At 33.9% G+C, this 27,351-nt stretch overlaps 1 protein-coding gene and 1 long non-coding RNA gene across 3 annotated transcripts in view; one reads left to right on the forward strand and one right to left on the reverse strand.

Moving 5' to 3' along the window:
• The window catches only part of LOC104664396, a 34,032-nt gene extending 7,721 nt beyond the window's left edge, over window positions 1-26,311 (forward strand). The window contains exons 3-5 of the long non-coding RNA XR_748265.1: window positions 8,197-8,292; window positions 21,984-22,063; window positions 26,292-26,311. This is a non-coding gene — a long non-coding RNA (uncharacterized LOC104664396). The remainder of the gene's footprint in view (window positions 1-8,196; window positions 8,293-21,983; window positions 22,064-26,291) is intronic.
• On the reverse strand, window positions 423-20,199 carry PDC (phosducin). 2 transcript variants are annotated; one of them, XM_010365872.2, is made up of 5 exons: window positions 20,076-20,199; window positions 16,759-16,891; window positions 6,454-6,538; window positions 3,423-3,574; window positions 423-1,364 (listed from the first exon to the last, which is right to left on the reverse strand). In XM_010365872.2, exons 3-5 carry the CDS (start codon window positions 6,512-6,514, stop codon window positions 837-839), a joined length of 741 nt encoding a protein of 246 aa, XP_010364174.1. In that variant the 5' UTR covers window positions 6,515-6,538; window positions 16,759-16,891; window positions 20,076-20,199; the 3' UTR covers window positions 423-836. The 2 variants fall into 2 exon arrangements, with proteins under 2 accessions (XP_010364174.1, XP_010364180.1); XM_010365878.2 differs by lacking the exons at window positions 6,454-6,538; window positions 16,759-16,891; window positions 20,076-20,199 and adding an exon at window positions 5,664-5,760.
• Window positions 26,312-27,351: the final 1,040 nt, after the last annotated feature.

Below are 27,351 nucleotides of genomic sequence, written 5' to 3' on the forward strand. Positions count from 1 at the left end.
TTTTCACTCCCATGTTTCTGTGTTGGAGGAGAGACTTCCAAATGTTTTCAAGGGAAATAAAGGTAGAACTTACACTTCACTTCTCTGATTCTCTGTTTTACTATTTATAAAATGGGAATAATACTATCTATGTACAGATTTGTGGTTAAGAATTAGAGATGGTATGTATAAAATACTGACCCATAATAGGCAATCAACAAATGAATATTGTAATTTTATTACCACTAAATATTATTCTTCCACCCAGAGAATAAAAAGATCTTGCTTCCTTTTTAAAATACAACTTTAACTTGACACAGTGTTTCTAAGTTTCTTATGCATTAATTTGGTTGGAATATAAAATATTTTACTGAATGATATTTTGTATTTTGGACTTTATAATGTTTTTAGGGCCTTGATAATGTAATACTTGAGAAAGAATAGACTTCAAACAAAATTTATATCCTCATGAGATTTTATTTTTATTACACAAAGAAAATTATAATGAATAATGTAATTTGAAAAGCCCAAACAATAATAACAGTGAGGAGGGAAGATGGAGTAAAAAAGACAAAACGTAACTTGAAAGGGATTTTTGAAAAATGTCGTAATATTATCCACATCCTCTTTGTTTATTAATAATGTTGCTGAAGACAGCTGTGTTTTGTAATCAAGCATTGTATCAATTTGAGTAACTAATACTAAGAAATGCTAATAACTTGATTGTTGCATCAGTCATTTTTGTCAAATTAGCATAGCCATGCCCATACTCTGTGTTCACTAAAGCAATATAGATACTACCAAAACCATCATCCAGTGCCTAAAGGATAAACATGAGATATTGACAGAGTGAATCTTCATTCAATATCTTCTTCTTCTATTTTGGTATGCTCTAGGGCATGTACCTCTCTTTCAGGTAGTAACCCATATTCATTTAGGAAAGACTCCACATCCCCAGCAAAAAATTCTTCAGCAAACTGATCAGCAACACTAATAAAATTGCTTATGAGTTCCCCACCTTTATAGATGAGCAGTGTAGGAAGTACATCTAAGGAAAAGCGGTCCCCAGCACCTGTATTCGAAGCTTTTATTTTACAAAACTTAACTATAGGGTATTCTGCTGCAAGACATGTTAAACTACTGTTTAGAGCATCACAGCCCTTAATACCATCTTCATAAATGTGAACAACTATTGTGGTGATCTTCTGTTCCTTTTCAATTGTTTCTAGGAATTGCTCTCCAGTTTCCAGCTCATACACAAACCCATATCTAGGCCCAAAGCTCAGCTTCTGGTGCATATCCTGCATACACTGTCTACGGTATTTACGAAGGCAGTTTTCATCCTCTTTCTCTTTATGGATTAGTTCATATTCTTGAATGCTCATCTGAGAATAAAGAAATGATAGAAATTATTAAGTCAGAAGTTTTATTCCTTAGATATACCAAGCCCATTCTCAACCGAAGGAGTTTACTTTTGCTCTTTTCTCTGCCTGGACCACCTACCTTTCCCTCCTGATGTGCCTTTCTCTTTCACCGCATTCAAGCTTTTGTTTAAATGTCACCTTCCTTGATTACTTTACCTAAAAAAGTCCCCATCTCACGCTCTCCACTCTTTATGCTGGTTTATTTTCTTTATAGCAACAAACACTATTATATCTTATAACTTACTGATTTTTTGGAATATGGGGGATGGAATTCAAATAAGACAGCTTTTCCTACTATTTGGAGTTCATCCAAAGATGATTTGGAGATCATCCAAGAGGTTAATTTTTGGACCAGGAGCATCAGCATCACTTGGGAACTTCTTGGAAATGCAAATATTTGGGCACCATCCTAGGTTTACTGAATTAGAACCTATAAGACCAAGGCTAAGTAATCCGTATTTTAACAAACCCTCCAGGTTATTATTATTCACTAGTTTGGGCTGAAGTAAGAAAAGGCCCAAATTCCATTTTCTAAGATAGCTATTTTTCCTTACAGTTGGAATATAAAGTTACTTGCAAGGCCTTTCATAATAGCTACTCCATTATTAATGTATTTAACAGAATATTAAGTACCCATTCCCCCAGCCAAAAAAGAAAAAAAGATAAAAAGGAACAATGGGACATAGTTTGATTAATAGATGTGGAGCAGCTCAGAACCATGCAAGTTAGATGGTTCCCATGTGGGATCATCTGCTGCCTCTTATTCATGTAACCTTTCAAACAGCAAATGCTATCAATTTTTAAAGTAGAGGAGAATTGAGAACACGTGAAACTAATGTTTATGAAAAACATTCATAAGTGTTGGGCACTTCGCATACATTATGTTATCTAATCCTTACAAATAACCTCTGAGATAGGTATCATTAGTGTCATTTTACAGAAGACACTGAGATTTAAGTTAAGTATTAAGTTTATGATGCTTTCATTACTTCTTTCTTTTGCTTCCGTTTCTTATATTTGTTTTCCTAATGTCCTCATTTTTTTCCTTATCATATTTTTTTCTGTTTTAAGATTACTGTCCCAGGATGGGTATGGGAGTTCATGCCTGTAATCCCAGCACTTTGGCAGGCTGAGGAAGGTGGATTGTTTGAGTCCAGGAGAACAGACTGGGCAATATGGTAAAACTCCATCTCTACAAAAAATGGTGGCACATGCCTGTAGTCCAAGCTACTTGGGAGGCTGTGGCAGGAGAATCGCTTGAACCCAGGAGGTGGAGGTTGCAGTGAGCCAAGATTGTGCCACTGCACACCAGCAGGGGTGACAGAACGAGACTCTGTCTCAAAATAATGATAATAGTAGTAGTAGTAGTAGTAGTAGTAATAATAATAATAATAATAATAATAATAATAATAATAATGTTGTCCCAATTTAGTTTTAACCCTAAAAATTTCCAGTGTTTTATATAATTTTTATGTTGCTGCTATAGTTCTGTTAATTTAACAGACCAAACCACACAAATTTGCCTTGAAGATGTATTTGAATATTTATATGAAAACTTGTTTCACATATTCAGGCAAATGGATATGTAGGCATTCAGACACATTTCCAAAGTTTAACCTTGGCATAACATTTTTAATAATGATTATGTGTCACATTAGTGTAGTATTTTACATGTTTCAACATAGTTTTACATTTATTTTTTCTTTATATGTTTTCAAAACAAGTGGAGCATGTTTGTTATGATTCCCCAGATGGAATTTTCTGTATTTTGCTTTCTCATATTATGAAACTACCTCTAGATCAACTCATGTATTTGTAACTAATTCTTTCCATAACTGTAGGTATTCTTGGTATGGAAGGCCACAATAGGCATTCACTTCATTTCCATTTTTTTTTTTTGCCAGCATAAGCAATATTGTAATCAATATATTTTGTAATAGTCTAAAATGATTCTCTAGATTGATTTAGATTAGAAAACACTTTGTAAATTATTTATTACTCATTTTTGTATTATCTTACCTTTCTGCTGACTCGTTCCTTTGAATCTTTGCCATTCCTACTCTGAGGAGAAGACATTTGCCTGAGAATCTCCTTCTTGCTAGGTGGAATTGAATCACTGTCTTGACTCTCTAATTTAAACTTTCTCCAATCGTTTATTACTCCTTTAGGTCCTGGAATGAAATTAAAAATAAATTGTTTTCCTTTTTATTTTCAAAAGGACTATTGGCATAACTGAAATTTGTGTAAGTATTGTCATGGAATAAACTTATTATCTCCTGCATCAGAAACAAACATCTTGTTTAGACTAGAAATTTCTGACTGCCCTGCTCATAAAAATATGCTCCCACATTAATCTTGTTAAATGGGTTTTGGTAAAGAATCTTTTGGAAACATTTGCACTAATAAAAATGTAAATTATGCGCTTTGAACTACTGGCAAAAGGTTGGGGTTAATATGTTTAAAAATTAGAGTCCAGGTAGGATACTAGAATTTTGGAAAAAATAGCACTTTTATTACCTAAGAAAAAAACTTCAGCAACAAACTAAAATTGGCATTACAGTATTAATAAAGGAAACCGGGAATGTTGGGGAAACAAAATAACAATAGTATGTAAAGAACAACTGGTGAGCAGGGGGCCTGACCTCAATAAAACTAAAATGGCTTTAGGAAAATTATGACGAGACCATCCCATTCTTCTAAGATTCTAGGAATATTTTACAAACATAGAAAGAATAAGATTGGCAGATTTTTTTTTTTTTTTTTTTTTTTTTTTTTTTTTTTTTTTTTTTTTTTTTTTTAAGATGGAGGCTTGCTCTGTTGCCCAGGCTGGAGTGTAGGAGCATGATTTTGGCTCACCGCAACCTCCACCTCCTGGGTTCAGGTGATTTTCCTGCCTCAGTCTCCCGAGTAGTTGGGACTACAGGTGCATGCCACCACGCCTGGCTGATTTTTGTATTTTTAGTAGAGATGGGATTTCACTATGTTGGCCAGGCTGGTCTTGAACTCCTGACCTCAAGTAATCTACCCACCTCAGTCTCCCAAAGTGCTGGGATTACAAGTGTGAGCCACCATGCCCTGCCAGATTGGCAGATTTAAGTAAAACTAATTAAATGAAGAATGATTCAACTGGAATTCTGATATTCAGTTGACCTGATGACTAACAACATTATTCACTTAAGAAAGTCTTAAATTCTTTAAAACAAGGAATATTAAACTGACTGTTCTTCACTAAAGCTTAGCTATATCCACACCTTTAATATCCATATTCTATATCATATTCTCTATGTGGATGTATTCCTTCTTTCTCCTCCATATTGCGTAATAATTTTTATTTGTTATATATGGTATATATTTAATATAAATTTGTTATGAATGTATTTATATTATATGCAGGCAATCAAAGCTTTTTGTTTTCCCATATAGTGTTCATATCAATATTTTTAGATAAGTTTTATGCATATTCAAAATATACACGTGTGCATATTTGTTTAAAAAAGATAATCCATTTTGTTCCTGTTTTCTACAAATGGTGGTGTATTATATGCATTTTTCCTTACCTTGTTTTTTCTGTTTCATACTGTATCTTGGAGATTTTTTTGGTATACACACATGAAGAGGTTCTTCCTTAATTAGAAAATGGAGGCATGGTGTTCCATTGTGTAGATATACATAATTGACTTAAACAGTTTCGTAGTGATCTACATTGTTGTTTCCAGTTTTTTCTATGACATATGACGCTGAGTGAAGAATCTTGTGCATACATTTTTAAAACTCTGTGCAGGTATAGTTATGGTTATATAAGTAAAATTCCCTGGTCAAAGGGCATATACATTACTAATTTTGATATTGCTAGGTTGCCCCTACAGAGATTGTACCGATTTACACTGCTATCAGCAATGTATGAGGGTTCCAAAAATGTGTTATTAAACTTAATTACTTTCACTATATTTTTTGTGTTACTATTTTCTTTTTCTTTTTTCCCCCGTGAATAGTCTGTCCTATCTTTTGCTCATTGTTCTATTTGGTAGTTGGTTCCTTTTCTTATCGATTTGTAGGAACTCTTCATATATATTAGGAAACTGACACTGTCGATTGAGTTGCAAATGTTTTTCCCCTATTTGTTAAATGTTTTTTGACTTTTGTTCGTGGTGACTTTTACCAGACAGCAACTATTTCTTCCTTTTTTTCCCTGTCTCCCACTTTCCCTCCATCCCTTCATCCATCCGTCCTTCCTTCCTTTTTATAAATGAATTTACCAACCTTTTCTTCAGTGGTCTTTTTGTTGTTGTTTTTGTTTTTGTCATACTTAGGAAGGTATTCCTCACATTGCTATTATAAAATAAATCTCCACACATTTTGGCTGGTAGTCTTATGAATTCTTTCAAGCTTCTGGCTAAATTTAATGGCTCAATCCAAATTAAAAGAGAGAGGAAATTACCATTCAAATAAGATTCAATAGAGTTAAATGGGAATTTTTAAATTTAAGTCATGATATTTAAGTTTTTTAAGCTCTTAGGAGTGGCATATAGATAGCCAAACATAATTTAACAGATTAAGAAAACAGACTCTGGATGAAATGAAGTGTTAGGTTTTCTAGAGGAATACTGAATTTATTTATTCAAAAAAATAAAGGGAATATCTTATTATTCCCCCTTTTTTTTTTGAGATTAGAAAACTGAAATTAAAGGCCATTTAGTTTACCTTTTGGTCTAACCTTGTTTACAGTGAAAGTTTGTAGTGAGGGTGAGGTACAATCAAGAGAGAGGAAAGTGACTTAATTATAATGTAGATAAGAGGTCTTGTGATAGTTGGTTAACAAGAAATTACCAATAATTAGTGTTTTTTTTTACTCTTTGACATCTGAATAAAACTGTTAGGAATTATTTGATTTCAAAAACCAATTTGCCCACTCAAATATTTTTTAGATTAGTCTAACAATTTATATAAAGATATTACTTAAAGTACATACTGAATAATGTCAATAAGAGTATTAGATATTGCCATATTTAATTTTAAGTTAATAATTATTTTTTCTTCTCGCTTTGCTTGCCTGTATGTGTGGCCTGTCCTTCAAAGTCTTCCTCCAAACTTTGACTTTTGGCTTCTTCCATTTTAGGGATTCGATTTGATATAATCTATAGGAGGAACAAAGAAATAATAATGACACAAGAATTCCAGGATGTACATACATATATATGTAGATAGATAAATATATAGGTATATGCATATTTATAGTCTCCTGCTGCCAGATTCCATAAGTAGGCTAAGGATAATCACTCAGTGATAAAGTATTTAGAATGTTTCTGTCCACAATGTAAAAGGACATTAATTTAACATATATTATTAAAGATGTCTGGACTTAAGGATTTTATATAATTCATCATTTGTCTTTTCTTAACTCAAGTGTTCCAGTTAAGTCTATGTGGTTAGTGAACATTATTTATTACTGATTTTCCTAATTTCATAATATTATGTGAATTTGAATATATAAGAAGTAATATATGTTATTTATTTCATATAATAAAAATTAAATTAATAATTATATACTTGCTATGAACACTATGTGTCAGGCATTGTTTAAATTATTTTATGTGTCAAAACTCATTTAATTCTCACATAGCCATATGTGGTAGGGACAAATGTTAATGACATGTTATAACCGAGGAAGCTGAAGGGCAGGGAGTTTAAGTTGCTTGCCCAAGATCACACAGTAAGTGGTGGAGCAAAGATTTGAACCTACATTGTCTGACTTTGGAGCCAACTCTTAATCATTACACTATTATGGAAATTAACATACTATAATAGAGTCATTTTTCTCAGTATGATTTGGCAAATCGAATCTTTGAATTGGCATTAAAGAATGATGGTCTAAGGAACACTATTCAATAGCATCTCTCCATACCATGGGGCAAGTGTTCATGACAGCAGTATCCACCAAGCAAATGAAAACAGCCAGTAGCTAAGCCTATAGTATTTTTTTTTTTTTTTTTAAGTTTTTTGAGAGAGGGTCTAACTCTGTTTTCCCGGCTTCATTCAGTACAATGGTGCTATCTTAGCTCACTGCAGCCTCAAACTCCTGGACTCAAGTGAGTCCACGTCAGTCTCCTGAGTGTGTGCCACCACGCCCTGCTAATTATTATTTTATTTTTTGGTATGTTGCCCAGGCTAGTGTCAAACTTCTGGGCTCAAGTGATCCTCCCACCTTGGCCTCTCAAAGTTCTGGGATTATAGGAGTGAGCCACCACACTGCCAGTTTATAGTATTTTTGACAGGCTAAAATAGAAAATCACTAAAAGCACTTGGATTTTTATTCATATGAAACTTGGTGCCCTCATGTAGAATCTATTTATTCTTTCATTCTATCTGGTTCACACTCAAATCAAATATATTTCCTATTTTAGCTTTGGACTATCTGGAAAACTCAATTATTATACAAACATATTCCCTCAAGTGTTCATATAGTTGTGATTTTCCTGAAGTTTTCAAGTCAGGGAGGATATACTAATAGTAGATAAACTATCTTATTTTTACACTTTATTCTTTCACTTTTTTTGCTTTGCCTCCTTCTTTCGAAGTCAGTTTTAGGCACTAATATCACACAGCTTATACTTTGAAACTCATCTTAGTTTTCTGTTGATTTACACTTCAATCTGGCATTTGGTTTGTGTGGTGCTTCCCCAAGGCGCAGGGTGGTAAGACAGAACTCTCTTAATTTCTCTTCTGCCTTTACCTTTGGTCTCCACACTTGGACTGGTCCTGTAATTTTGTTTCTCTTTTTGCAATCCCTATCCAGAATCACTGGAGGTCAAATGTCTTTGCCAATTTGATTTTTTCCACTTGAACAAGAGAAGACTGTCAAGGGAAAGCCAATCAATTTCACAATGTTTAGGTAAGTATAAATGTAATAATAAAGAATATTACATTTGAATGGATTTAGTAATTAAAAAGTATAATGGAAAATGGAAAGTAAAAGCTGCTGGACAGAAAAGCCATTTTATTTCTTACTGCAATTATTTACAAATAAATTTTGATCTGAAAAGACATAAAAATTTTTGCTTCAAAAGAAAACTACAAAACAAAGAAATGGAAATTTATTTGATAATTTCAGTAGCTTTTCAGTTCTCAGAAAAATAGAGACTCAATCCAGTCTCTTTACTTTTTAAGACTGGATTGTTAATTTGAGGTAGCTACTATTCTCAGTAAATATATGTAAGTTTAAGAAAATCTAAAAATAATTTTATTTCAAATGCTGAAGACACAGGGCACAGCTTCCTTCTTGAATTGCTTGCTGTTTACCTAGTTGACAATCTACTGGGAAAAGTAAATTCCTTTTTCAGAAAAGGCTTTCACCAATTTCAAGGAATCCCTTTATGAAAAGATAATGCAGTTACTTAGGACAAAACTTATTTGTTGATTGGATTAATGTATGTTGAGAATAGACTATATGCTAGACATTTTCCTGGGCTCTGAATTACATGAAGAACAAAACTCTTCCAGTATGACGCTCACTAATACTAAGACTTAAATCAGCTGGGTTGCCTGTTTAAGTAAAGGACAGAGTCCATCCTTATCTAATATCTCCATTTGAGTTAGAGTACAAGGATTGGCAAACATTGCTACTGTTTACTGCCAGGGAAGCAGTGAACAGATTGAAAGAAAAATATTAAGACATGAGTGTGTTTGTTTGCACTGCTTGAAGCACCTAGAGGAAGACACAAGTAGAATATTATTAGCTATTAATAGATTTCATCTACTTTCCTATTAATTTATCCTGTCACCAACTCACTATGGGGTTTTCTGATTATCCCAAAATCTTATCTTTTTCAAAATTTACATTAGCATCATACAAGTAATTTTTTAAAAATCTTTTTTAGACAGACTCTCACTCTATTGCCCAGGCTGGAGTGCAGTGGCATAATCTCCCCTCACTGCAACCTCTGCCTCCCAGGTTCAAGAATTCTTGTGCCTCAGCCTTCCAACTAGCTGGGATTACAGGCATGGGCCACCACACCTGGCTAATTTTTGTATTTTTAGTAGAGATGGGGTTTTACCATGTTGTCCAGGCTGGTGTCAATCACCTGACCACAAGTGAACCACTGTCTTGGCCTCCCAAAGTGCTGGGATTACAGGCATGAGCCACTGTGCCCGGTTGCTATAAGCAATTTAATTGGAATATTTGCAAGGTGCTTAGGTCTCGGCACATAGTAACTGCTCTAGGAGTCTGTTAGATAAAATAAAAATACATTTTTTACATATGTGTATGCAATGTATCAGTCATTTAAAAATATAAACATTTACAATGCTATTATTTCATGGTTAAAAGATTTAATGTATACTTTAGACTAAAACATTTAAAATGACAATAGGATTATTACAGGGCTTTGAGTAAGCACATCTTTGTGTGATTGGAAATTGGTAATAAAGTAAGGCAAGAAGACAGAAGGTAAAAATCTTGCCTTCACCAAGATTTCCTTTGGTTCAAAAGAATTATTGTATTTTCCACATCACATAATTATGAAAAACTGATTTTGTATTTTTTAAAATTTTAAATAGTTATATTACTGTTTCAATTAAAACCTGTAATAAGTAAAAATTGTATATGGATCCTTTGACAGAATAATGTGCATTTAAAAGAATATTATCACCCTCTTCAAAAGTAATAGTAAAATCTAATATTGGGGAGAAACACAGCTTAAAATAGAATTTTACCAAGTTAGGGTTTTATTTTCCTCTTAATTTAGGATTTTAATAATTTTAAATAGTAGTTTATAGAGGATAACACTTCTCAAACCTTGTCCTCAAAATTCTAACACTTCCCAACTATGGCTTAGTAATTACCAAGAAATAAAATGAGACAAATATAAATGGTCCTGCATGTTGTTCCTGTTTCATATATGATAGCGAGGATCTAGAATACAAAGGAAATGAGTAAAATTTTTAAACATTAGTTTTAAAAGACTTTTTTTAAAAAAAATCTCCTAAACATTTCATTATCATCATTATCCTTGGTCACATGACAATTGTCAGTCACTTCAAACCTGTTTAATCTAATCAGACTATCTAGTTTTAAATTAACTTGTGTATTCTCAGGATTGCTTAAGAAGAGCTTAGCTTTCAAGACTAGCTATTGTAGTTTATTGGTAGATTTTCAAATAGTTGGAATTATCTAATCACTGTGTGATATAGACTGTCTTCTCTCCTAGCATCCACAACAACTTATAGCATTTACTATTACATGTTTTTCTCCAGTATTGTAAATTCTTTGCGGACGGAGGCAATTTTTTACTTGTTGTTGTACCTCTTATAATCATTTCATATATTGTAAATACTTCATAAATGACAGTGGCAAATTTTAAAGAACCTACTATGTGCGGGGAACCCTAGACACTATTTTTAATCCACACAAAACTATTATCCTTATTTTTCAGAGGTGAATTGTAGACTCTGAGAGATTCAGTGACTTACCAGAGGTGGTATAGAGCCAGGTTTCAAATCTCTGACTCTCAAATCTCCAAAATTTCTATTTTTTCCATTATGCCATTCCACTTCAATAAAATGCTTAATGAATGAATGTGTTAACCACAGAAGCTGACCTATTTTTTTTGTATATGCATTAAAACCAAGATGAGGAAATGGAAAGCAATAAATCAATAAGTCACTATGTCTCTAAATTCCTTGAGACAGTACTTATTTGAATGATATATTTTTGCTTTGGATTAAACCTCATTAGTTTATACTGAATGTAGTAGGATAGTTTGTTTGTTTCTTTCTTTTCTTCTTCCTTTTTTATTGTTTTTTGAGACAGAGTCTCGCTCTGTAGCCCAGGCTGGAGTGCAGTGGCGCGATCTCACTCACTGCTGCCTCCACCTCCCGGGTCCCTGTTCAAGCAGTTCTCCTGCCTCAGCCTCCTGAGTAACTGGGATTACAGGCACACGCCACTATGCCCAGCTAAGTTTTGTACTTTTAGTAGAGACGGGGTTTCACCATGTTGACCAGGCTGGTCTTGAACTCCTGACCTTGTGATCCACCCGCCTCAGCCTCCCAAAGTGGTTGGGATTACAGGCGTGAGCCACTGCACCTGGCCTATTTCATGTTAATGGAATTAATTTTAACTGACTAATAATGACTCTGGAACGTCAGTATGAAAGACCTGCTGTTGGTTTTTGACAATCATATGAATTGATTGAGAACTTATCATCAGTCTTGCATCTCTAGGTCATTTGTAAAAGCAAGTGTAATATGCAGTATGCATCAATTATAAATAAAAATAAAGCTAGGAAATGTTCTTTCTAGAACTACTCTTACACGTGGCCAAGTTATGGAAACATTACACTGTGAGCTTTTTGTGGAGATTTATATTGTAAAGTGAGATATTTCACCCATGGATTCATATCAATCAATAAAAAAATTAATCCTATATTCCAAATAATAGTATTTGATTTTTAAAATGTATTTGAAGTTACAATTCTACAGATTCAGAGGTCTTTAAGATCAATTTCTAAAATAAGTCTATTTGTTTCTTAAGCTTCTTATGATCTAGCCCAAGTTTTGTATAAAATCTCAGTGTGTGGCTTATGTTTGTAAACTAACACTTCAGTCTCTCAAACTTCCTGCCACTCGTCTATTCATCAGAAGTCATAAATAAACACAGTTCTTTGGTACCTTTGTCTGCTTGAGCTGCTATAACGAAATATAGACTGTGTGGCTTGAAAAACAGAAGTTAATTTTCTCATAGTTCCAGAGGCTAAACGTCTCAGATAAAGATCTAGTAAAGCTGGCTTCTGGTGCAGGCCTTCCTCCTGGCGTGCCGATGTCTGCCTTCTCACTGTGTCCTCATATGACCGAGAGTGGGTTAGCTCCCCGGTGTCTTTTCTTGTAATCCTATGGGATCAGAGCCATACCCGTTGACCTTATGTAACTTTAATTTCTTCTATAAAGCCCCTGTTTCCAAACACTGTCATATTGGGGGTTAGGGGCTCAATGTATGAATTTTAAGGGAATATAATTCAGTTCATAGCGCCTGGATCTGACTTTTGCAAAGAATGACTTTACACAGATGCCCTCCACTATTTCTTTATCTCCATAGCCTGCCTTTTCTTTAATTTCTAAAGCTTTGAGCCTCTGAATTTTTCAGGGTTCCCCACCTATCCTTTAAAATTGTAGTTAGGGAAATGAGGCATACCTAAAATTAACTTTCTTTTTTTTTTTTTTTTTTTTTGACTATTCACTAGTTCTTTCCATGCCTGTGGATCCCCAATCCTGGGATGCCATAGAAGAGCCCACAAAAATATAGGCCAGTGGCCGGGTGCAGTGACTCATGCCTGTAATCCCAGCACTTTGGGAGGCAGAGGCGGGCGGATCACGGGGTCGGGAGATCGAGACCATCCTGGCTAACACGGTGAAACCCCGTCTCTACTAAAAATACAAAAAATTAGCTGGGCGTGGTGGTGGGCACCTGCAGCCCCAGCAACTTGGAGGCTGAGGCAGGAGAATGGCGGGAACCCGGGAGGCGGAGCTTGCAGTGAGCCGAGATCGCGCCGCTGCACTCCAGCCTGGGCGGCAGAGCGAGACTCCAATTAAAAAAAAAAAAAATTATATATATATATATGCGCGCCAGTATTCCCCTGAATGTTAGGTAATACAAATGCTAGTTACTTATTTGGCCAGTTTCTGGCTTGAAGTTAAGGAAAATATTAGTATTCTATACTAACTGCAGTAAAATTAAGGATATTGCTCTAAAAAAGTAAATCAGAAAAGTGGTGTACAGACTTAGTATAGAGCATATATACTCACTTTAGTCCAGGTAAGATCAAGTAACTAGTAGAACATCTAAAATATATATCATATGCAATATTTTCCACACAGAGAAAAATATTTTTAGCATTTCAATAACTGTTATTATCCCTAGCAAACTAAAAGGTTGATGCTCAATAGAAATAATAGATTTTATTTAGAAGGACTGAGGTTCAGGTAAATGTATCCGCATTCCTTTTTTCTTTCTGAAATTATGATGAAAGGTTTTCACAGTCTTATTCTGATACTGGTTTCCTCAAGTACAAAGTAAAGAAATTAAACAGCCAAACATTAAATTATCTGTTTACTTATAGCATACCTGACATCTTTCCATGGATGTACAAAACGCAGAAAACATAGAGCATTGAAGTAGCTCCAATGTAACATTTTCAGAGTAAGATTGTTTTGTGTTTTGTCAAATTTAAAATAAACAATCTTTTTTCTTTCGTTTACGTGAAAGCATATATTCATATTCCCTTTTGGAAACACATAGAGTAAGAAACTGTTTCAGAGAAGGTGCTGCACTAAAAAGGCATTATTATGACTGAACATGATTAAACATGGGATAGAAATAACAGACTGGAAATCAAGTACGGAAGTGAAATGCCTGTTTAACTCAACTGAAGTGAAATTTAGTAAGTTATGTAGCTTGAAGGCACTATCTGGCACATACTATGTTTTGAGATGGCTAAAACTAAGAAAAATTGCTATGTGGGCAAAACTGACAGAAATTCTGCTTCATTTTATTGCTAGAAATCTACATTTGGCATCTTGATCTGTGTCCCACAGAGTGTCACACTGTGTTCTAGTCACCCTTGCAGGGCTTTATGTCCTATTTTTCTCTACCTCTAACCATATATCTCCTTAGGTCTCTGCTTTCCTGTTTTCTAAGGTGACTGTGAGCTAATCTGATCAACTAAGCCAAGCTAATGTGCTCGCCAATACAGATACATTAATATGAAGTGTTTTAACCCCTTCCATGAATATCTTCCCCAATGCCATATTGGACTCTATAGAAAGTAGTTCTGCCTTTCCTTTCTTATTAAAATAAATTATCAGTGGTGAGAATTTCATATCAGATAGCTTTGACAACACCATGTCAGATCATGAAAGTATTACTGGGCTTGTGGAGACTTTCGGTGTTTCCACAAGAGACACAAAGGGGATTTTATACCTCATAACAATTAATTTCTTGAATTAATTGGAAGTGAAAAATGGGCATGGTTATTTAATTTGAATGTAGCATACTTGTTTTCCAACTAATTGTCTTCCTTACCCATGATTTTGCAGATCGTAAGTGATTTTCTGTTTGATTTTCCTTTTTGCATTTATGTTGTAATGCTTTATATATCTTTTCTGAATTTCAGTTCTCTAATGGAGTAAGACAAAACTTAGGATTTTTGTTACTATCTTCAGTTATGTTAGTTGTTAATTTTGGGATAGATCAACTTTTACATTTTGTGGTATCATAAGAGTTTTCTTTAAAATTAAATTTGAGATGGATGAGTGGAATACAGGACACGTGGTCCTCAAAATGCCTATAACAAATTAGAAAATTGTTGGCAGTCAGCAAATGTTAGTTTTCTTTCTTTTAAATACAAAACACTCATCTTGATGCTGTTGAAAAATTTCCTTACTTTATGCCTGACTTCTCCCTACCCCCAGTATGTAGATAAAGTTCATAAGAACTTTGATAGAAAAACTATGATAGAAATTTTGATGTAAGACACTATAGAACAGACGTAATATTTTCTGTTTCTACCCTACTCAAATAGTTTTGCTTTTTCAACAAATGGGACTGGGCAGGGCAGTTGTAGGGAGCCTTTTAAACAATTTGTATGTCAGGAATGCATAGCAAATATCAATTTCCTGTCTGTTATCCTGTATCATCAATAAAAAAAATTTACTCTGGAAATATGAGCTTTAAAAGTCATAACTGAATTCTTGTTCCTAGTGAAAAGACATCCACCAATCCAATTTTGCTATTGCAACATACAGATATTCTTTTACTTGTTCTGGAGAAAATAGAATTTTAGAATTTATAACAGCCATCTTTTTAAAAGTATCTCTTTATCTTGTAAATATACATATTCCTGTACATATTGTCTGAATTCCATTGCAGACATTATTATGAATGGTTCATATATATTTTGATAATGGCATATAATATCAAATCCACTTATAAACATAATATTTAGGCAGAAATCATCTTGATGAATTAGATGATCTCTAAAGTTTTTTCTAGCTTTAATATTAGGTGATTCTAAGTAGCACATACAATGGACAATATGTATATTATATATATTTAAAATGGATTCTATAGTGAGAAGTTATTTTTGCAGTTAATAAAAATACTCCATTGAAAATCAATTACTGCACTCATTTTCATAATGCAAAACTGTAAGGTTTATTGGTAATAATAATAACCTCCATGGGAACAAAATAGAAAAAAAAAAACCAACTGAAAGAAAATTTTCACTGAATTTAACAAATATCAACAAACTCTCAGTGTTCTTTTCTTTTAAAAACATTATTTCTGTTTCATTAAATTTCTAAAGTAACCTTTCAAAACAAACATTGTTTCTACTTTAAAAATTAAAAACCACCAACAAACCACCGCCACAATAACATACTACTAAGGAAAAGCCTCAAAACATGCCTTAGCGCTGGATGAATATAGTAGTCCTCACTTACCTGAGGTTTTGCTTTCTGTGATTTCAGTTACCCTTGGTCAACCTTGATCCAAAAATATTAAATGAAAAATTCCAGAAATAAACAATTCAAAAGTTTTAGATTGTGCAGTGTACTGAGTAGCTTGATGAAATCTTACACTATCCTGCTCTGTCTGGCCCGGGACACCATATCCACACCGTACGCATTACTCTCTTGGTTATCAGATTGACTTGCAGTGCTTGTGTTCAAGTAACCCTTATTTACTTAATAAGGTCCCAAAGCACAAGTGTTGTGATGCTAGCATATTGTTATAAAGCTTCTATTTTATTATTAGTGATTATTGTTAACCTTTGACTGTTTCTAATTTATAAATTAAACTTTATCATAGGTATGAATGTTTAGGAAAAAAACATAGTATACACAGGGTTCAGTTCTATCTGTGGTTTTAGGCATCCAGTGGGGGTCCTGGAACATATCCCTCTTGGAAAAGGGGGAACTACTGCACTCCGTTTCCAACTTGGGAGCCAGATCTTCCAACATAAAGTTCAAGGACTCATCATTTATTCCCTTCAGTTTTCCCTTCACTCAAAGGAAATTTAAAATTGCAAAATGAGTTCTCCAATCATGGTCTTATTTTAACAGTCTAGAATATCAGGCTAAACATTGCATGTTTACTCTAAATTTGTATTAGTGAAGATGACTGGTGGAAATCACTGAAAGAGAGAAGGATACACTGTATCTAATTGTCTTTGTAGTAGAGAATTCAAAACTTTATGTACTTTGAACTATTTTAAATTAACACAATAATATATAAACAGTGAATCACTATTCTTTCCCCAAGATAAAATTTTAAAAATTATATTATCAAAAGGACTACTTATGGACTCACAGTTTGGATCTCTGTGCCTGGTGTCCTTGTTCAGTGGGTGAGAATCCCTGTCTACTGAACTCCTCTTGAACTTCAGTAGGTTTAAGCTCAGATTTAAAATCCCCAGATATTGATGACCCTTGCAGAAATAGCTCTGAACAAGTAATAGGATTGGCAGAATTAGCAAGACCTGTTCATTTATAATAAGGCAAAACCAAACAAAGAGTAGTCAGTTTATATTTTACAGAACACATTGAATGGATGAGAGACAGAGATCATTATGAGTACTTATTTATCACAGTAACAAGAGTTGTATTCATTAGTCCCATAATCATCTATTGAGCACTTACTTTGTGTGAAACAAGCAGTACCTAGGCACTAGGGTACAAAGACAAACCCCATTTCCTATATCGTGGGGCTTGCAGTCTAGTGGGGGAGATAGGTAAGTAAAAAGGTAATCACAATGAAGTGCTATGTTTACTACAACATTGGGAGGAATAAGAGAGATACTATGATTTTCATCTTCTCTTACTACAGGCTTTTAATACAATTTTTTTCAGATGGGCTTTTTTTTTTTTTACAGATCTGCTTGCTTTCTGGATTCTAGTTTTATTGGCATTTTCTCCTTTTCACTTCTCCTTATTGTTTCTGGTTTTTGCCATTAAAAATTCCTTTCCTGCTGTTTTTTAATGGAGTTTTGAGATGTAGGGGAAGTAGATGCATGTGTTTCATCTTCCGTCTTTTCCTAACATCTTTAATTCTTACAACCAAATTCTCATCTAACTTTGCCAAAGTAGGAGATTTAATTTACTCTAAGCTTAAAACTGGAAATTTTTAATTAGCAAGAGGACAAAATTGTAATATTAATGGCAATTAAAATGAATACATTTAGATTTTTAAATTATAAGGTTTAGTCATATGTAGCTTCACCCAGAAACTTTAAGTAGATCTTAATGCAATTTAAACAGTGATAATGTCTAAATAAATTTTAATAGTTATGTTTTATTATACTAAATTAATTTGTTATTTATTTATTCTTGTTAGTAGGAGGGAAATCTGTCACATTTCAGAACTTTGTTGGCTTATACTTTTTTATTGTAGAATTTGATTTGAAGAATAGAGAAGAGTACATAAAATTTACAATATTTAAGAGAGTCACAACCATAAATATTTTCATAGAGATTCTTCCAGAAATCAAAGTATTTTCTAAATTAACTTTCATTTTCATCCTTAAGTCAGATTTTTACCTCCCATTTAGCAGGTTTCATGTTTACCTCCCATTTAGCAGGTTTCCAGTTTGTGTGCTATACATGTGCTTTTCAACAAAGTTTCTCAGGGTAATTCACTTTCAGTTTTTATGAACTGAGTGTTTTTTCTCTAGCTAAAGAATCTAGAATGTAGTCAGGTGCAATACAAATGTAACTTAAAAGATGCCTTCTGATGGCAAGTGTGAAGAAATTTAATATTTCCATTTGATGATAAAAAATGTCATAGTGGTTTTAACATTCAAAAAATATATTTTAAGTTACTGTCAAATATAGCGTGGTACTCATATGTTCAAATATGTAATATAGGCACAAGTATAGAGACTTATGGTAAAAAAAAAAATTACTATAGCAATTCCTATGCTACCCCCACCTTCCCAACACAGATATTTCCATAATTTGCTTTTTATTTTGTGCTATCTCTGGCACTTGTTTACTGGAAGGATTTGGGGTCATTATGGACATCACACACTTGCTTCCATTTTGGACAAGCATACTTGATCTAATTGCTTCAATTATGAATTGAGTAATCTTTGTAGATCATGAAAACTTGTCAAGAAAAGAGTCAAAGCCCAAAAGGTCATTATTTCATACATATGATTCTTGATTGATGTAAAAACATTTAAAAGTATCAGAATTATATGTTGATGTACTGTTTAGATTTTTGTATATGATTTTACATCCAATTTTAAGAATACTAAATACTTTACAAAGCACAAACATTATAAACCAGCTGAAAATATCTTAGAAAACAGGAATAAAAATATTAATAATTAGGACACTTCCTGAGTGCTCATCATGCCAGGTGAGGTACTAATTGTTTACTTTGCATAATCTTTACAACAATCCTCGGCTCGGAGGTAGGTCAAGTATAATTTTATAGATGAGGAGACAGGCTTGAATAAGTTTTGTAACTTTTCTAATTGATGCATTTATTCCCCAATATTTGTGGAATGCCTACTGTGTGAAAGCACTCTTCTGTGGACAAGGTATTTCTATATACAGCAGCAAGAAAACAGTTTTATGTTTCAAATGTTGACATTATGTCCATGCAGACCCCAGCGTTCGAATTCAGGTATGACTTAATTCCATGTTCCACACTATTAACCAGTAAAGTCTCCTGTTTAGGGCAGATTAAATTACCTGCTCTAAAAAGATGAAATTATAGAATTTTCTTTAAATTCTAAACAGCCTTCAATGGAGATTTTTCTGGTTCCAGGGCTGTCATACATATCTACTTCCTCTTTTTTTTTTTTTTTTTTTTTGAGTGTGAGAAAGTTAATTGTAAGAAGAGAATTGACAGAAAAGCGTGAATTCCTTAGGAGTTCAAGGACAGCTATACACTCTAGTCCTAGAAGAATGGAATGTCAGCTCAAAATCTTGGTGGATACAATGCTGTGTAAACACCTTAGCAGCTGGGAGGGGTCTGTTGATCTTCCCAGAAGGACTCAAACACCAAGACTGTGGCTTTCCATCCCACTAACAACATGCACTGCCTGCCCCCAACCCTGCTCCTCCTGCCATGACTGATCTTCTGTCACTAGTTAATACTCTTCCGAAGGCCATATCACCTTTACTTTACAGCCTGTGCTTCCTCAATATTTATTTTCTTATTTCTTCTGTTTTCCATAACCCCCCTCATGGCCTTGACTCTACTCAAGACACCTATCTATAGAAATTTTTTAAGCCTCCCATCTATTGATAACAGCTTGGCTATTTCCATGTTTCCAAATGAGTATTCTGGGAGAATCTGACTTGTTTAGCCCAAACCATTTTGCTTCATTATGCCATTGGCATAATTTGGCCAAGGTCACACCGTTGGTCTAATCAGCTTTAGCCAGATGGCAAGGTTATGTGACCTACATAGGGCTACTCTTTCAGTAGGGGCTGGGGCATTTTTTGTAATAAAGGGTGTAAGTGAAGCAGACGCTGTGGCAGACATGGTTTTTACTAAAAATAAGCCTTATCTTACTTTGACCTTGAAAACATGTCCCTCAATCTTCAAACAGCAGAATTAAATTTAGAGCTGGAAGGGCATATTGGAAACAAGACCATACTGCTGAAAAGACTTACCAGAATGAGATAGTGCTGTAATTTATTCTGTTTAGGATTTTATTTCCCTTTTCCGATATGTGTTCTACTCTTTCGTGTCTGAATTTTATTCTTCTTGATTGAGAAGAGGAAAACAAGGTAAGAATTCCAGTTTCTCTTTCTCTTTGCAATTTATTATTCATGTAAAGAGGAGACATATCTTCCTTCATTGTCTTCTCACTATATGCATAATTTAAAATCTTTTTATTCTTAACATATTTTTGAAACCAAGTTTACTTTGGATTATAGTATTCTTTGTATTATTTTATCATATTTGATTGCATACCCTTTTTTCCACCTTTTTATAGTATCCTTTAACAAATCATCTGGGCATTCACTGAGATGTTACAACATCAGCCACTTTATCTTTCTCCTTTCCTAAAAATATGTGGAGATAGTTATTATCAGAATTTTATTATCTCTTGATGTTTTTTCTTTTAGAGAGTCTTTGGCAAAAGAATATATAACTTTTTTTTTTTTTTTAAGAGAAGGGGTCTCATTATGTTACCTAGAAGGCCTTCAAGTCCTGGGGTCAAGTAACTCTTCAGCCTCAGCCTCCCAAGTAGCTGGGATTACAGGCATCTTTCTTCTGTAATGCTTATTGCCTTCTATGTATCTGTAGCACTTATTCTTCTATAGTCAGCCTTCCTTTTCTTTTCTTTTTGTAGCTTAAGTCCCTTAGTTGTTTCCTTTTGAAGGTTTACAACACATCCTTGTTACTGGTTGGTTATTTTTTTGCTGGACAGAATTAACTCTGGAGTAGCAATTTAACGTTTTATCCTCCATCTTTTGAAAAATATTGTCAAAAGATGGAGGATAAAACATTATCCTCCATCTTCAAGAAATTTTTATTTGTACTGAAGGAAGTTTCCATGATAGTCCATTTGGTATCACTAGATATTCCTTTATATCTAGTGATACCCACCTGAGGCTGGGTAATTCATAAAGAAAAGAGGTTTGTTTGACTCATGGTTCTGTAAACTGTACAAGAAGTATGGCATCAGTAACTGATTCTGGTGAGGCCTCAGGAAGCTTTTATTAATGGCAGAAGGCAAAGGGGAGCTAGTGTGTCACATGGTGAAAGTGGGGCAACAGAGACAGGAGGGAGGTCCCTGACTTTTTAACAACCAGATCTCATGTGAACTCCTTACTGCTGGGAGGGCCCCAAGCCATTCAGGAGGGATCTGTTCCCATGACCTAAACACTCTCTCTCTCTCTCTCTCTCTCTCTCTCTCTCTCTCTGTCTCTGTCTCTCTCGACTGAATCTTGCTCTGTCTTCCAGGGTGGGGTGCAGTGGTGCAATTCCAGCTCAATGCAAACTCTGCCTCCCAGATTCAAGCAATTCTCCTGCCTAAGCCTCCCGAGTAGCTGGAATTACAGGCCTGCACCACCATGCCCGGCTAATTTTTGCATTTTTAGTAGAAACAACGTTTCACCATGTTGACCAGGCTGTTCTCAAACTCCTGACCTCAGGTAATATTCCCACCTTGGCCTCCCAAAGTGCTGGGATTACAGGCATGAGCCACCGTGCCCAGTCCCCATATTCTTTTAAAAAATCTGAGCATATTTCAATTTTACTCCACATATTTTGCTATCTTTACAGGGAATGCATCCCGAATGCAACAAATAATATGCTTTTCACATTCCATTATGCATATTTTTGCAGAAAATGAATGTTATTATCAGAAGAGAACTCAAAAAGGATTTCTATGAAGTCTCTGGCAGAAAACCAAGACATTTACAAATGCAAGTGGTATTTTCATTTTCTTTTTTTAAAGACCATGATGTAACATGAGAAAACAAAATACCAGAAGTGAAAGGCTGGCTCCACTGAAGATGTTCAGTAATAAGATTTGATTTTTTAAAATCACATCTTTTATGGGCTCTCAGGACATGGAAACAAGATCAAAAAAGGTGGTTTTCTGGAGACTTTCCAATCAAAGCAATGAAGATTTAAAGTCAAATAAAAGGTAAATGGAAAAAAATACAGTAAGGTACAAAAAGATGATTCCTTGAAAGACATCAGAAATCAAGCCAGAACAAGAGCAGTGGTAAAGATTCGCAGGAATTAGGAAGAAATTTTGAAATAATTAGGAAGTGGTTTTAAATAATGATATGAACTGTTTTACATAGGACCTTAAAAATTGTGGTGCTATATTATTATATCATTTAATCCTCATAACAAGATATGAAGGGTACTATTGCCTCTATTTTACTGTGAAAGCTGTTTTAGAGAGGTCTAGTAGCTAGTTAATAGTCACACCTCTAGGAAATGACAATCAGCATTCTAACCCAGGTTGCAAATCCACTGTTCCTCCACTAGATTACACACAATCTATTTTTATACATCACTGTATGGATCATAGGCAATAAATTAAACCTAAAATGCATTTACAAAAGCAAGTAAATGCATCTTGGCATTTTCCACAAACATTTGGTATGATTCAAAGCTCAGGGGAAAATGATAATAAAAGAAGAAACCAGGCCGGGCGTGGTGGCTCACGCCTGTAATCCCAGCACTTTGGGAGGCTGAGGGGGGCGGATCACAAGGTCAGGAGATCGAGACCATCCTGGCTAACATGGTGAAAACCCGTTTCTACTAAAAAATACAAAAAATTAGCCGGGCGTGGTGGCGGGTGCCTGTAGTCCCAGCTACTTGGGAAGTTGAGGCAGGAGAATCGCTTGAACTCGGGAGGCAGAGGTTGCAGTGAGTTGAGATCACGCTCCTCACTCCTCTAGCCTGGGGGACAGAGTGAGACTCCATCTCAAAAAAAAAAAAAAAAAAAAAAAAAAGGGTGGGGGGGTTGATTTTGCCAAATGTACCTTTTAATTTGTATGAGTTCAAATATCTAATTTGAGGTATAGACAACTTAGCAAAATTTTCTATGACATGTATGGCACCAGATATTTAAAATCTCATAACTATTATTTTGACTGGTATGCAGCACATCACATGGTCATAAAATTGTCTAAGGAAATAATCGATGCTCCATTGCTTAACTATTGCTTAATTTGTTTCACTTAGTTTACATTTTCTACTGTTTTTTTAAGAGATAAAGAGATAGAGACAGGACATTATCTTAAGTGAAACAAGCCGAGTACAGAAAGACAAATATCGCATGTTCTTACCCATAAATGGGAACTAAAAAGTTTATCTCATGTAGGTAGAGAATGGAATGCTAGTTCACAGAGGCTGGGAAGGGATAGGAGATGAAGAGAAGTTGGTTAATGAGTTCAAAACTAGAGTTAGACAGAAGGAATAAGTTTTGATAGCACCGTAGGGTGACTACTGTTAATAAAGATAGATTGTCTAGAAGAGATGTGAAATGTTCGCAGCAGAAAGAAATGATAAATATTCAAGTAGATGCATATCCTAAATACCATGATTTGATCATTAAACATTGTATGCATGTATTAAAATATCACACGTACCTCATAAATATGTACAATTATTCTGTATCAATAAAAAATAAACCCAACTGTTAGAGCTAACAAATATATTTAATGATATTGCAGGATAAAAAATCAACATGCAAAAATATGTTGTGTCTCTATACACTAACAACGAACTATGTGAAAGGGAATTAGAGAAAACAATCTCATTTACAATTGCATCGAAAAGAATAAAATACTTCACAACTAAATAGATAAAAGACTTAGATCCTGAAAACTACAAGACATTGCTGAAAATAAAATGTAAAGACGTCCCATTTTCCTAGAGTGGAAGATTTAATAATGTTAAAATTTTAATACCACCTAAACCAATTTACAGGTTGTATTTAATCCTTCTCAATAATCCAATTTTTTATGTAAACAGAAAATCAATCCTAAAATTCACAAAGGACCCTAAATACCCTAAACTATCCTTAGAAAGAACAAAACTGTAGGCATAACACTTCCTGGTTTCAAAGTTGATTACAAAGCTACAGTAATTAACATAGTAGGGTACTCACATAAAGACAGACACATATAGCAATGCAACAGAATAAAGGGTCCAGAAAAAATCCCACACATATATGGTCAACTGATTTATAACAAGGGTGCCAAGAATACATGATGGGGAAAGAACAGTTTTTTCAACAAAATGGTGTCGGGAGAGTGGATTCCACATGTAAAAGAATGAAGTGAGACCTTTATCTTACGCTATATACAAAATCAACTCGAAATGGATTAGACTTAAATATAAAACCTGAAACTGTAAAACTCCTAGAAGAAAACAGGGAAAATTTTGTGACATTAGTCTTGGCAATGATTTCTTGGATATGTCACCAAAAGCACAGGCAACAAAAGCGAAAGTAGACAAATGATACTACATCAAACTAAAAAGTTTCTGCAAACAAAGGAAACATTTAACATAATGAAAAGCCAACCCATGAAGTGGAAGAAAATATTTGCAGGCCACTTATCTAATTAGGAGTCAATATCTAAAATATATAAGGATCTCCTTCAACTCAATAGCAAAAAGCACATAACCTTATTAAAAAGTCAAAACCTTTGCAGAGCAGTCATATATTGAAAAAATAAAAAATAAAAAAATAAGAAATAAAAACTGGACAAAGGATTTGAATAGATATTTCTCCAAATAAGACATACAAATGGCCAATAAGTATATGAAAAGATGCTGAACATTGCTCATTATCGGGGAAGTGCAAATCAAAACCACTTTAAAATATCACCTTATATCTGTTAGGATGGCCATTATAAAAAAACAAATGTCTCTTGTAAATACCATGTAGGTATATACTGTCTATTCTATCTGAATTGCTAATGTCTTTCTTTTAATTGGATAATGTAGTCCGTGTACATTTGTTGTGATGACTGATAGATTTAACACCTATCATTATATGTTTTAATTTTTTAATGACATTTATATGATTTAATTTTTGCCTTCGTCTCTTATTACCAAATTTCCTTTTGATTGATTATATTTTCCTTAATCCCTATAAATTCCTTCTTCTATTTGGAAGACATTCATTATTAAAAAAATATCTTTCAATGAAATATATTCAAAAAGGGCATATATCATGAACTCATTGAATTTTCACATTTTACTGCCAGTCACCATTTGTCTTTCTCTGAGAGTAATCATTATTCTAACTTCTAACACCATATAGTCTATAATATGTATGTTATATATAAAACATGTCTACATACATAGATGGCTCTTAAACATAAGGAAATACGTTCAGTTTTACTCATAATATGAGAAGTGAGAATATGAGAAAGTAAAATTATACTGATACCCTTCCTGACTTATCAGATACGCAAAAACTCAAAAATCTTGGCGACATAGTCTGCTGGCAAGATGTGGGATAGCACTTTCATACGTTCCTGGTAGGAATAAAAATTGGTACAAAACTTATAAAGGAAAATTTGACATTATCTAACAAAATTACATGTTATTACCTTTTGACCTAGCGATTCCACTTATGAGTATTTACCCTGAAAATATATCTCTAACTATATGAGAATTTATATGCACACATTTATTTATTGAAGCATTGTTTATAATTTTACAATATTAGGAACAACCTAAATGTCCATCCATAGGAGGTTGGCTAAATTAACTATGGCACATTCATAGAATGAAGTACTATGGAAATTTAAAAGGAAAAGATCTCTAAGACTGATATGAAGTGATTTGCAGAATATATTGTCAAGTTGGAAAAGCAAAGTTAAAATTGTATGAAGTATATATAGTATGCTATCTTTTGGGTAAGAGAGAGAAGGAGATACAAGAAAATGTACATATATCTGTTTATTTTTGCAAAAAGAAACGCAGGAATGAAAAACCCGGAAACCAGTAAGATTGGTTACCTACTAGGAGTGAGTGAGAATCAAGAGTTGAGAATGAGGGAGTGATGCCTCCCCAAGTATAATTTTTCATACAGTTTTAACTTTTGTAATCTTGCTAATGTTTTACATGCTCAAACTAAACTCACAAAATAAATCTAATAAAAATCAGAGGAATCTAAAATGGAATTCAAACAGAAACAAGTGAAAGTATTTCAAATAAAAATACAACCACATTGAATATGGGGGCAATGGACCCAAGTTATTTTTTGATATAGTGTTTTGGAAACTTAACCTAGGAATAAAGACCAAAAGAACTATATATAAGTACTGAACTTTAATAAGTAGCACTGTTGTTTTTGATGTTGTAAGTTAGTAACATGTTACACTTTATGTGTTTTTAAGGATTGGGCAAACAAATAAATTGAGTGTAAAAGAAGTCTGATTCCTCATTGTTGAAAGAAAGACAGCCATGGATTGGGAAAAGAGTAGAGTGAATCCTGTGATTGGGATTGAAGATATCAGTATGAATTCACAGCTTGTTCTATCTACCTGTCTATCAGCTATCTGATTATCTCTGTTTATCTATCATCTATCTATCTATTTATCATCTATCAAACTTATCTATCCACCCATCTATGTATCCCTATCATCTACCTATGTATGTGTATACATTTCCCAGCTCTGTGCACTAAGAGGGCCCAAAACAATGATACCCTAGTAGTAGTGAGTATATTTAGTACTCACATCTTGAGAAACAATGTCTTCACTAAAATAAATCAAGGCATGTTGGGAAAGAAATTAGCTAGGGCTGGAACAGAAAAGTACAAAATAGGCCTAAGATACAATCTTACGCCGATAATTAAAGCATGCTAAAAAAAAAATCAGGGCGATGTATCAGAAGGATACAGGAATCAGCTTGAAAGGGCTCTACTGGTCAAATTTGGAAAAATTTGAGCATCAAAATGACAATAATAATGGATTTAATCTATAGAATAAAGGACTTATGGGTATATAGTGATATAAATAAATGGGGGAAAAGGAAAATTCCTTCTTTATAGTGAAATGCCAACCAAGATGTAGAAGGAATAAAGAGTTAAAAAATGAGCTATTAGGTAACCATCATGGTAATATTTCATTCAGGTAAGAATTATTAATGGATGCTAAACCTATTGTGTGGCAGTTTGATGAGGAGCAGGATATTTATATAGCCTCAAGTTATTTCCCCACAAATTATGTATAAATTTCAAAGAGAAAAAAATCAAATTTACAGTGGAAAAACCTGATAGAAACCATTTAATGACTTGATCAGTTAAAAATCACCAACAATGAGACAAACTGACATCATGCGCATTCTGATTCTGAAAAAGACACAGCACAGCTTCTGTGATATTCTTACCAAAAATATGTAGTCTGAATTTAATCATGAGGAAATATCAGACAAAAACAAAACTGAGGGGCATTC

Source organism: Rhinopithecus roxellana, chromosome 8 (assembly GCF_007565055.1).
Source record: "Rhinopithecus roxellana isolate Shanxi Qingling chromosome 8, ASM756505v1, whole genome shotgun sequence".
NCBI classification, from domain to species: Eukaryota; Metazoa; Chordata; class Mammalia; order Primates; family Cercopithecidae; genus Rhinopithecus; species Rhinopithecus roxellana.